The 12904-nt window shown below is 43.6% G+C and overlaps 2 protein-coding genes across 3 annotated transcripts in view; one reads left to right on the forward strand and one right to left on the reverse strand.

The window, feature by feature from the left end:
- Positions 1 to 5573: 5573 nt before the first annotated feature.
- CRIPT (CXXC repeat containing interactor of PDZ3 domain) lies at positions 5574 to 11500 on the reverse strand. The gene is made up of 5 exons (XM_063123976.1): positions 11386 to 11500; positions 8838 to 8903; positions 8328 to 8382; positions 7016 to 7119; positions 5574 to 6867 (listed from the first exon to the last, which is right to left on the reverse strand). The coding sequence occupies exons 1-5, from the start codon at positions 11399 to 11401 to the stop codon at positions 6803 to 6805; spliced, it is 306 nt and encodes a 101-aa protein (XP_062980046.1). The 5' UTR covers positions 11402 to 11500; the 3' UTR covers positions 5574 to 6802.
- A 136-nt stretch (positions 11501 to 11636) lies between these two features.
- PIGF (phosphatidylinositol glycan anchor biosynthesis class F) overlaps positions 11637 to 12904 on the forward strand; it is a 28746-nt gene continuing 27478 nt past the window's right edge. Inside the window, exon 1 of one of the 2 annotated variants that reach the window (XM_063123958.1) lies at positions 11637 to 11753. The gene's annotated coding sequence lies outside the window, so the exon portion shown is untranslated. Of the gene's footprint in view, positions 11754 to 11786; positions 11874 to 12904 lie in introns of those variants that run through there. The other variant, XM_063123959.1, reaches the window with a different exon arrangement.

A 12904-nucleotide genomic window follows, 5' to 3' on the forward strand; every position in this document is an offset into this window, starting at 1 on the left:
TGCCATGTTGGGGGACAGGCTAATGTAATAGGTTGGGGGAAGGGAGTGGGGAGAAACAGGACTGCAACTGATGTCTACCAAGTGGCTCTTTGTACAATCATGTAATTTTGTTTCGTTTATTTCTATGCCGCCCAATAGCCAAAGCATTCTGGGCAGTTTACAAAGGTTAAAAACCTTAAAAATACAGGATTATGCATGATATAGAAATGATTTAGCTATAAATGAATAAACAGAGCACAAACACACAAAACATATACAACTATATTCCATGACCTGATTAGAAAATTATCATATGCTGCCAAATACCTGGGAGTAGAAGGTCTTAACCTGGCGCAGAAAAGATTACAATGTTGGTGCCAGGTGGGCCTCGCTGGGGAGTTCATTCCATAAATGGGGGTGGGAGTGGGGACGGGACCACAGAGTCTCTCTTGGAGGAGACACCCGGAGGAGGGCTGGGAGAAGGGCTCCATCAGGTATTGCATACTGTGAATTGTGCACACACACTCCACCAGCAGAAACTCCTATTGTTCTCAATGACATGGGAGGCCTCCTCTCCCCAAAAGGTTTTTTTAAAATAGTAAGAAAATAACTGCTTAAATGTGGTGCTACAATGCATATGATTATACACACACACACACAAACTGTACTATTGGAGTTATGAAATGCTTGCAGTACAGAGCAAAAGGCTTGGCTTCCAACTTTGTCAATGTTTCGTGCTCAATCATTCACTATAGAGTTGTATTGTAACCAAAAGATTAAAAATGACTATGCATTGCTGCTGCTGGTGCCCTTGTTCTTTCTTTGATTTGCGTTATAACACGACGACCTAAAACAAATTAAACTTGAATCAGTAGCGGCACACTTGTTGTGGCAGTACGCTTTGGTGCAATCTGTCATCTTTTGCACTGGGCCTAAACCGATGTAAATAGCCTGCAAAGAGCCCCCTGGATCATCACCACAAGACTACAACGGCTTCCCCAATGTGGTGGAGACTAGAACACCTACCACCCCAAGCCGGGAGGGCTAAAGGTTGGGGACGATGGGTAACGTAGTCCAAAACATTTGGAGGCTCCGGACTCTATAACGTATTGCAGAATGAGCTTCTACACTGTCCTTTCCCAGCAACATCTTTTCCTCACCTCTGGTTTAACTCCTCTCCCCCAAAACAAAATCTCAAGCTGACACTTCTTGATGACTTTTATTAGGCCCTCCTACAAGTTTTTACGATACTGTTCCTGTCTCACTTACTCGAAAATTGCTTCTCAAAGCTAGCGCTGGTGTTTATTAGATACTAGTACCATGTCTTGTCTAAGACAAATACCTCAAACTACCCATTTTGGGGAGAGAGTCCAGCACTTTGGATAGCTCCTTTCGCATTCTGAGTGGCTCCGACTAAAACCCAGAGTGGATTCACTGCCTCACTGAAATGGGTGCACCAGCTTCCACGGCATGCCCATGATCTAAGTCCAGCAGCATAGGAGTAAGTATAGGTTCGTATAAATTACGTGTTCGTCTTCCTTGCTCTTGGTACTTAATCAGCTTCAGCTATTGGGTGGTATAGAAATGCAGTAAGTAAATACATTGTTTAGAGATATGTATTGAAGTGATTATTTTAAACTCCTCCGTCCATGTATGAAGAACAGTTTGGGTATACTTATTTTAGCCTACCTTCTCCAAATGGCAAAATGGTTCTGAGGAAGAACTAGAGGGGGGAGATGGAGGAGGAGATGCAGCCAAATATGCTCTATGATGCAAAGGGAAAAATATAAAAAAGGCTAGATCTGATGTTGTGCGACTGGAATTCCACTCGGAAGTTTCCCTTCACCACTGCAGCCCCTCAAACACTCCAAATTCTGCTCTGGAACAGATTTTCGTGTGTGTGTGTGTGTGTGTGTTGAGTAAGTAGGAAGGAGAATTTGATCCACTAGCGATGGCTGTTGTGTTGGCAAGACACCTCTAGGCGCTTATCCCATTGGGGCATAATATGCTCTGCATTGTGTGAAGACCATAGCTTGGTTTAAATGTGACTCTGAAGAATTAAACTCCACTTCGGCATACGGATTAATCTTTTTTCAATTAAAGTGCCAAGCGCAACAGGTTTAGCCTTCTCCGAGGAACAAGCAGTACCTAGGCAAGGGAAACACCAGACTGGGAAAACATAAATCTCTTTACACTTGGCAGCCGATCGCTGTTACATAACTGATCAACCACATGATGGGCTGGCCGTCTTTTGGAAACGGATGGGGAAAATTCTACTGTTGCTCTCGGTTTTCTGTTACATAAGCTTTTGAATAATGCATTGGGCGCTAGCAAAAGATTCTTAATAAGCCTTCAACGTGAAGGCTGCAAAAAACAAGCCTTTTGGTTTCCTGCCCAGATCTTTCTCTCTGTTCCCTGCAAGGGATTTCCCCTTTCGATGCAAAATTCCGCAGCGTTACTGCGCGACCTGGCGAATGCCAGAGCGGAGCGTCTTGTCCAAAATGACAGCATGCAGTCACGGTGGAGCCACTGCCTGCTGATCAAAAAAAATTTAAGGTCTCGATAATTAACGCTGACAACAAAGAGTCCTATGTTTGGAAAAGCACGGCAATGCTAATGTCTCACAGACAGAATAAAATCAACCGCTGGCAAAATTAGCACCATGTTTTTAGAACTGCTGTCAGTTTAATCCTGAATGGATCTAGAAGGCAGCGCTTTGGACCTGTTTCCTGCCCTCAGCGAAGCGTCTCTGCACTTGAGGTGGTGACATAGCTCTACTGATTAGTCCCAAATGGATGTTGCAAGATCTATGGTTCAGACTGAGTTCATACATGAGCTGCCCCCCCCCTCTCCTTGCAGAGTGGGGGAATGAGGTAGCCCCTTCACTAGTGGAGGCTCCCATGTCAGTAGGGTGGTGAATCCACTCCGGGTTTCAGTCAAGACCAGTCTTTGCACCTTGGAGAGCTCCTTTAGAGTTCTGATACCCGGAGTGCATTCACTGCCCCACTGACATGGGAGACTCCAGCCTCCAGTGGTACTCTTCTCCCTAAATATTGTATGAATCAGACGCCCTGTACAAATGCCCTTTGGGGCAAGGCCAACGTCGCATGGAGAAAAAATCACATGAACCCAGCTCACTTTCTTACCTGTGCTGTGAATGTGTGCGTGTATCCAGTCTGCTCCTACAACACGCAAGGGCAGCACCAGCGCGTGTATGAGGCAGGGCAACAATCCCATAATTCCGTAGTCAATCATGGACTAGGTGGAAGCAGTCTTAATATTTTGGTTATTATTCCTTTGGCAAATTGATCCACAGTGGTTTCTGTTGCATAAAGTAACCCCTGAACTCTCTAAAGAGATGACTCAAAGAATGTAAACTGCACAAGTACAATTGTGTCACGCAAAGCCTTTTGCGAATTCCAAGCGGGTGAAGAAGTTGTGCAGCTACACTACAGTGGTAATACTGTCTCAAACCCCAAGACCAACATTAGTGCACAGCACTCTAGGACAAAATGCACACATAAATATCCTCACTGATATACGAGATAACCCAAGGGCCCTCCAGGCAAAGCCTGTACTTTGTGAGAGCCAGTGCAGTGTACTAGTTAGCAGCTTGCAAGGCCGGCCTCAAAGCTAGGCATGGTTCGGCACTGGCCAAGGAAACACACCCCAGCAGGGGGCCACTAGCAAGACCTCCCTGGAGTTGCTCCCCCACTTCTCCATTGCAGCCTGCTTGTTCCTTGGCCCAGACACCAGTGGGTGGAGGAGCAGTAGAAGGCATTGCCTACTTGCTCCCTACCCACCAAGCAAGCGGTAGCAACGATAAGGAAGAGCAGGAGCAATAGCAAGTGGTGTCGACAGCAGGAAGAAGATTCACTGCGGGAGCGGGCGACTGAGGGTGTCTTGCCCAAGAGCCCTCAAAAACCTGAAGCCGGCGTTAGAGTTTTGGACTGGGACTTAGGAGATCCGTATCACTAGGTGGCTTTGAGCCAGTCACTTACTCTCAGCCTAACCTACCTTACAAGGTTATTGTGAGGATAAACTAAGAGAAGGATCATGTACACTGCCTTGGTCTTTTTGGAGGAAAAAGTGGGATATAACATAAATCCCAGTACTGGTCTAAAGGAACTATAGCTTCGGCTATTGGGCGGTATAAAAATGTAATAAATAAATAAACTATGGCTAGAGAAAAAGAGGGTGGCAAGCAACTATGCACATCAGAGTATAGGAGTCCATTTTAGTTTAATGTACTTATATCCTGCTTTTCCACTAAAAGTAGTGCTTCAGGCACTAGTGCTGGTCCATTGGATGGAGGTTTCTTTTAAAATCCAGGACACCACAATCCAGTGTTTAGGTCTGCAGTTATATTTATTTAGGAAAAAGTAGATCTTGCTTCATCAACAAAAAGGTTCAAAGCGGAGTACGACAGCAACGCAGTATTCAAAAGCATTTAAAAATAAAAATGGAAAAGCAGCTAAAAACAACAGTAGCTAGCAGAGCAGAACCAAAAATCAATCAAAAGCATAAGGAAACTAAAACTTATTGCCTTTGAAAGGGTATAAAGAGGGGGGGGCGTAGGAATCTCTGGCCTCTAAAAATGGCAAACTAATTCTAGTTTATAGTAGCCCAGATGAGCAGGGTCAAGTGATGAACTTGGTGACTACCTTTTTGTGCGTGCATAAAGCCTGACTAACAAAAATTAGTCAGACTCCTATAAAAGCAAGAACGGCCTATTTATTTAAATACAAAGGCCAAATCATTCTTTTGCGTGTGCTCTCTCTCTCTCTCTTGTACACTCCGTCAGGAAGGGTGACAGTTAGCCATGTTGTTGCTTGGCTGAGCCAGACGGCCAGTCTGGGACCCTGGAGGAAGGATGTGGAGTGGGGCTGTAGCAAACATCTCACTGTTCCATGTACTTGCAGGGTTCTTGCCTCAAAGTTGCTCCGAAGATGCCGTTTCCAGCCTTTAGTTCTTATACTACCCCCCCCCCCCCGCAGCTATCATGAGATCAGCTGCTCAACCCCCCTCTTTTCACACCCTTTGTTCTCAACCACAGGCTGTCAGCAGATGGTCAGAGAGGTTTCAGCAATTTTGTATTGGAGGTCTCTATATGTTACAAACTTGGGGTTTTCTTCCAGAGGCTTCTTTTCTTGCACAGGCTTGTGTCATCTGGCTCGGTGCTCTTCGCAGTCTGGAGAAGATAAGGCATCTTTGCTTTGGAAACGCACAGCTGTTCTTCATCCTAGTTTCTTATCATACATTGGTTCCCGTTAACCCAGGGAAACTGCGATCTGGCTTGGCTGCTTTCCAAGTCTCTTGCGGCCGATTTCTTTTCATAAGTTCTGCAAGCTGTGCGTCGAAGCATCCAGCACAATGTTTATATTCCAGTGGCACAGTGACTCTTTCTAGCTATCCATTCATTCTGCATTGAGCAGGGGGTTGGACTCGATGGCCTTGTAGGCCCCTTACAACTCTGCTGTTCTATGATTCTCTATAGTCATACTGTTATAGAATTCCAACTGTTTGAAACAGAATTTATACAAAATGATGAAAGGGTTAACATCACATCTAAACAAACAAACAAGATCTCCATATATTATCTAAAGCAGGGGTGGGAAGTCCTTCAAAATTCAGGGGGACTCCCCCCAAATTTATTTTATTTGTTTATTACATTTTTATACCGCCCAATAGCCAAAGCTCTTTGGGCAGTTCACAAAAATTAAAACAATACTAAAATAATCAGTGTAAAAAAAATAATTTTAGCGGGGCAAATCAAACGGCACCTGGAGCTGCTACGGAGCACCAAAAGGGTCAAGGTTAGCTTGCTGTAACATTGGAAGCAAGAACAGCATACATAAGAAAAACACACTAAAAAACCCCAAATAACATGGGCAGTCACTCTTTGTTTTAATGCAACAAATGGAAATATTTTATGTACAGTTTCTCCTCTATATTCAAGTAATGCCACAGCACTTTCACATGAGGGCAAAGGATCGTTTTTGCTAAAAGATTTAATTCAATCTTACGTTTCAGTCCAAAAAAATAAAATAAACAGATGGAAAGTAATAATAGTGGCAGTAATAAGTGACAGCACATTTATTACACATTAGGTCCTTGGAATGTGAGACCCATCAAGCTGAATAAAGCGCAGTAGCCATGTATTGCAATCTGCCAGATGCTCAACAAGCTTTTGTTTTTGCCGTTCTACGCAGATCACAGAAACCTTACAGAACTTCAAGTGAGCTGTGGTTGGCTTGGTGGGTCACAAGTTATGCATTTTTTTTTAATACATTCACATGTAAACTTGCATAATGAATCATTTAATGCTAGTTTTATTTCATCAGTAGCTCTTCTACTGCTGATGGATGCAGCAACTCACAATGCAACTTCTAATTCCTGATACTGCAGAGTAACTGTAAAAGCTGGAATATATTTGCTGCCTTTTAAAATTTTCTCCAAGTTGAGATTTGAAACCGATAACACAAATGTGCTACTTAAATTAATTATATATCTAGATAAACTAGACATTAAATATTTCTCCAATATACACCATTAAGTGCAGATCACTCTTTCATGTACCAAAAATCTAAATGACTGTGATCATATCAAATTACCAGAATACACCAGGGCTCTCTTACTGCAAATTCACAGAAGCATGAGTTAGACTGTTTATCCAGGTTTAAAATCAGAACTAACACAATGCAACTAAATCCCCATGCAATTCTGAAGAAGTCTTTAAACTTAGTAATAATTCCAATGTTGATAACGTTCAACAACTGTTCTTAAACGCAAAGCTGTTCATTAAAAATGGCACGGTATATAATTAAACGGATGTTTGCTTGTAGTTTTTCGTATCCAAGACTTTCTTCCCACACATAGCGCAGATACCTATTAATGAGAAGCACAAGCAAAGTGAAACCTCTTTTTCCAGCCCAGCCGATTCAATGCATATCTACTATTGTTTGTCACTGTATAAAATACTTAAGGGTAAACAAGAACAAATTAATAACCAAAGATTTTATTACAAATGTCTCACCCTTTTTGTATGCACATCCCTGGCAGTAGTGAGAGCCTGGCTGATGAACTGAACTTTTACAAATTCGGCATATTGCAAATTTGTTTTTGCCATAAGGATCAAACCTAGAAAGACAAAAATAGCTGAATTACCTATTTTCAGAAATGTTCATATAACAACAATTTTATTTCAGTCAATAGACCATTCCAGCAAGATACATAGAAAAGGACTGAGCATATATTTAACTACTAAAAGGACAAGTAATCATAGAGGATCTGATAGAAATGGCCAAGTTCAAAAACTTGGTCACTTGCTCAGTGATTGACTTGTCTGAGTTCTGAAGTAATAGGGACATTAGGAATTCAGTTGGGTGACCAGGAAAAGACTGTAAAATAGTTCGAAATATATGGGAACAAGGGAAAGTGGGCTGGACAAAAGATGGATACAACTAATAAGGACACCCCAAAAAAGACACTTCCCAGTTTCAGTTGCATAAAAACAGAACAAATGCAGTTATTCACTTTTGATCTACAAGTGTACATTACTTTGTACATCAACATCTTCCAAACAACTATGCATTCATCATGTGTTTTCCAAAAATTTCTTCTCACTCCTCTACTACAAATGGGTAAACCCTCCCAGAAAATGTATGCATGATAGATGTTGTAAAATGGTTTGAAAACCAAGTGAGGGATAAAAACCAGCTGCTCTAGCTGCATTTACTTCTGCCATCCTCCTGCTTGGAGGACCATGAGATAAAAATGAAAAGCTTCACAAATCATGGGGAAAGGGTTGCAGTGATACTGCCTCCTTCCCAGTCCCAGGGCCTCACAACACCATCACCATTCAGCCATTGCAGCTACCGATTCCTCTCTGCTTTGTCAGGTACTCTAGCCATACAGCCTCATCTCCACGGTTATTTTTTCTCACCACAGAGTTACCAAAGGCAACACTGGTAGCAACAGGCCAAGAGGCAAGGTGGGGAGAGCTAAGGAGAGCATAGGAGGGCACAAGAAACAAAAAGCAGCAAAGTCAAAAGGCACCCTATAATAGTAACAGCCAAGTGTCAATAGCGCAACGAGGGACACATGGAGTGAGGGAGAAGTGGGGAGGAAGCACTAGAACCACTCTAGACTAGAGAAAGTTGTTGGTGGAGTGAGTGAGAATAAAGGACAGGAACACATTTGCATGCGCATGCGTGGGGATGGGGTGGGGAGAACAAAAGGGGATATAGAAAGAGGGGAAATCTGGGGGAATGCAAGAACTGGAGATAGGTAAAGCATTTTTTCCAGTAGTCGAAATGTCTTGCTTAATATATTAAGATATCAATTACCTTGCCTTCTTTGACGTCAATGCCTTATTTTCATTTAGTTTTCTCCCACCACTTTCTAAAATCAAAAATAGTTTGTTTAGTCTAAATAATTTGCTAAATATTATAAATTAAGGCCAAAGACTATTCTCAAGGAGGGCTAATCTGCAGTGTTCCAGTGGTATCCCGACAGGTACAAATATCAGAATTACCATATACATGGTAACGCTGTGGACTGATTGTCTAATGATCAATGCTAAACATCAGAACAGGAGGTTCTATTTGGAATGATTACATCTTCATTAGAAAGTGCTGCTTCTTTTCTGAACAGGCACATACAATGAGACAATCAATCACATATAAGCACCTGACAATTGAGATGATAATGATACAGACAATGCAGCTTGAAGGAAAGATTTGTGAACTTTATCTACTGCCATTTCCATACTTATTTACTTCAAGAGCAAGTATGAAAACATCTTAAAATATTAGACATAGATATACATTGTAGTGATAGATATAATTTCGAGGTACCTGTAGTGTTTCTTGCACCATCTTTCCATGTATCAGGTGTAATTACAGTCCCAAGTTTTCTCTCACCTATGGAGAAATACAGAATAAAGTTTGTGATGCTTCAATCAGTCTTTAGGGGCATAACATGCTGAGGTCACACCAGAAAATACCAGTAACGCAAAGTACTTCATTCTATGAATTCTACAGTCATATTGACACCATATGAAAACAGTCATCATATGAAAAGTGGGTCTCTATTAACAATGCATGGAGTCTGATGCTATGGGTGAAGAAAGGAAAGAAGTCCCCTTGAATTCAGTGAACCCTACTACCAATAAAACATGAATAAGGCTGCACCTTATCTAGGAATAGGTCCCATTGAACACAGTATGGCTTCCTTATCTATAAATATAAACAGTTTTGTGCAGTATGTTACTTATTGTCTAAGAAAACAGGATATAGTTATGAAAACAACAGTTGGGAATTTGGACAAATTGGGACTTGCAGGTTATTATGATGGATGTAAGGTGGGCCCATGCAGGTCTACATAAATGAAGCATGGATATAGTCAGCAGCAATTCCTGTAATCACACCTGCATTTCCCCCCAGTTGTTGCAATCATAGGAATTCCTCCTGTGTATAAAGACACCTTATTCACTCTGCAAGCCCAGGAAAGATCAGAATTGCTTTCATGGATGAAACACATATTATGGGGGTCCAGTCCTAGATATCTAGGTTTTGACAATTTCCCACCTAGTTATCCTGAGAACAAAGGAAGGTTCTTAGAATGAAACAAAGTAACCTTTTTGCTGTGCAACTACAATTGAACTGTAAAGCAAGTCACATAGTCAACTTAGGAATTAGATCAAGAATATATAGTTATGTTGTGAAAATAGCATTTTTCACATGGGTAATCAAAGAATGGGATTTCAATGGGATTGACTTCTGAGTAGACATCTACTGGATTGTGCTGTAACTATAACTTTTGTTCCCAATACCCAGGGTGACAGCTGGATGGCCACTGTGTGAACAGAATTGTGGACTAGCTGGAACCTTGATCTGATCCAGCAGGGATCTTCTTATGTTTCTGTTTTCAGAAGTTTACAACCAGTATACATCCAACTGAAATTTTATGAAAATTTAAACAATACTGAAGTGGATAGATAGGTTGGTATACAAGTTTGCCTATGCAAAAGGCAATAAAATAAATAGTTGAATAGAATCAGGGAGGCACTTCAGAAGAGGAGAGGTAAACTAGGTGCAGCGGCACAGTGTATTGGTCATCATAACTTCTGATGTAGCAGAAAGGCAGGAGTTGGCAACCTGATGCCAACCAGATGTTTTGAACTACAACTCCATAAACCCCTGGCAGAATGGCCAATGATTATGGAGTCCAAAATATCTGGAGGGCACCAGCTTGCCTAACACTGGGCTAAGAGAATACCAAATAGCAGTCTCTACTATGGTACCTGTGAATAAGGAAGTCCACAGACTACTATGGTCAATATGCATCAAAATGTCCCCAGTTTCAATCTTGCCTCTGGAATAAATTCACTAGTTGGCCACGCTCCTTCAGCTCCGGCCTCAACCTCCCACTGCTGCATCTACAATAAGGGGATAATATTGACCTATCTAACAAAGGATCACTAGATGAAATGCTTTGAAAACCCTAAAGCACTCATTAAGTGTTATTATTAGAACTCCAAAGTCTGCCAGGCTGAGCAGTCTCCAGCCGTGAACACAAACAACCCTACTGGATCATACCAAAGGGTTATCTAGTCCAGTATCTTGTTTTCCACAAGGTGCCCTATGAGAACTCCTCCCTTCCCAAAGTGGGAGGCAATATGCCTCACCCTCTCTTGCATCCCAGCTACTGGCAATCAGGAGTCTGTTAACTCTGATTCGGGGGTGGGTGGGCAACAAACAGGTATTATTATTATCAGCCATTGATAGCTTTATCCTCCATGCTAGGCATCAATGCCCCCCAACACACACTCACTAAAATTTCACAGTAAATCCTGCTGCTCCTCCAAACTGCTCCAAGGCAGTGTTTCCCAACCTTCTGAGATGCGAGGCATGCTTTTGCTGAATCAGACTGGAGGCATGCCTTACTCCCCAGAAGCGAAGCTCATCCTCTTGGGTTCCTGCAGGACTCACTGATCTGAGAGCCCCATGCACTGACTCACTCAGAGACACAACCTCCCATGGGGACAGGCGAGTGGCGAATGCTAGGAAGAAGGAGGCATGCCTAGAACAGTGGCTCATGCAACGAGGGTAATGGATATCCACCTCCCCAGGGGCTACTAGCAGGGGCTCATACAGAGACATAGCAGCCAATCTCTTCTATGGACGAGTGCTTAGGGGCACATAAGAGCCTTGAATGGTTTTCTTACGGCTCAAGAGCCGCTCGCTCAAAGTCGGGGGCGAACAACCACCCTGAGGCCTCATGAAACCTCCCACCAAGAGCATTTTTAAACGTCTCCCATCACGTCACACCCTAAACCTCCCCTCCTCTCATCACGTTACATGCTAAACCCCCCCCCCCCTCATTCCCATCCCATCAACTCACACTTCTCGCACACCATCGCGACGAAGCCTGCGAAAACAAAACAGCCGAACCGGCGCCGTATGGCCAAAATTCAGTTATGCAACCCCCACAGAAACACAACAAACTCCTCTCAACTTCCGGCGGCCGCCTGAGTTTCCTCTTCCGGGCTCACTCCTTTCCCCACCTCCGCCACGCCCTTTCCCGCGCCTATTGGCTGAGATCGCCGAAGGGGGCGGCCGCTTGCGTGACGTCTCCAAGACGAGCTGACGCTACCGGCTTGTTGCGTCTCGTAGGAGACGGCGGTGGCTGGAGGCAGAATGGCGTCTGTCTCCTGTGACCTATGACGGCTCTTGCGGAGCCCCGCCCACTGGCTTCAGGAAGACGGACAGGTATGGTGGAGGTGCCCCCGTCCCCTCTGAAACCCTGTTTCCTGCCTCCAACCGTCTGGATGTTCAGCCTCTCTCCTCTCCTAAAACAGCCCGCATCCTAGAACCCGCCCTCCTTTGGCTGTACGTTACAGGGAAGGCATGGGGTCGGGCAGGACTGCTTTCCAAGGAAGCTGGGCTCATTACTGCTCCTTATACTTGTTGGGGGAAACCCACCATTCGTTCACAAAGAGCCCCCTCGGTAGGGGTTTAATTAGGGGTGCAATCCTGTGCATGTTTAGGCAGAAAAAGCCCTACAACTCCCTATACAACTTCCGTAATGCTATAGTTAGAATAATTAGGGGTGCAATCCTATGCATGTTTAGGCAGAAAAAAAGTCTTACCACTCCCAGTATGCTCCCTACCAGCATGGCTGGCTGGGGAACACTGGGAGTTGTAGGACTTTTTTTCCTGCCTGAACATGCATACTTGGTGCCCTAGCCTGATTAAATATCCACTGTAAAGACAAGAAATTACACTTGCGCGCACACTAGTGCAGGTTGGTTGGAAGGGGGTGACTTCTGAACAGTGACTCATGCAGAGGTGCATCCATTTGCCGGGGGGGGGGGGGGTCTGCACCTGACGCAGCTACTCCAACACAACTGAGGTAGAGGTGCTTTGGAATTAACGTGCCCTAGAGCACAGGGTGGTTGAGAGCAGATCTCTGCTCTGGACTGGCAAGAATTTCTATGGCTCGATGTTGAGGGACTCCTAAGCAATGGTTGCCAACTGTTTCCTTTCACATGAACCAATTTAATTCTGGCTTTAAAACTGCTGCTCCTTTGTGCCGTCACAGCTTCCCCCTCAGCCTCTGTGCAGTTTCTCTTCCCTGTAAACCTCTGCCATCCTTACACCAGCCTTTCCCATCTGCCACAGCGTGGTGTATTATTATTATTATTATTATTTATTTATATAGCACCATCAATGTACATGGTGCTGTACTCTTGATGTTTTAGACTACAGTTTCCATCTGCACCGACCAGGATGGCTAGTGGTCAGGAAAGCTGGGATTTGTAGTCAAAACCATATGGAGGGCAGCAGATTGGGGAAGTCTGCCTTACACACTCTATCCATTTGTTTAGAATTTATCTGTTTCACCACCTTGTGTGATCCTC

Source organism: Elgaria multicarinata, chromosome 4 (genome assembly GCF_023053635.1).
Source record: "Elgaria multicarinata webbii isolate HBS135686 ecotype San Diego chromosome 4, rElgMul1.1.pri, whole genome shotgun sequence".
NCBI lineage: Eukaryota > Metazoa > Chordata > Lepidosauria > Squamata > Anguidae > Elgaria > Elgaria multicarinata.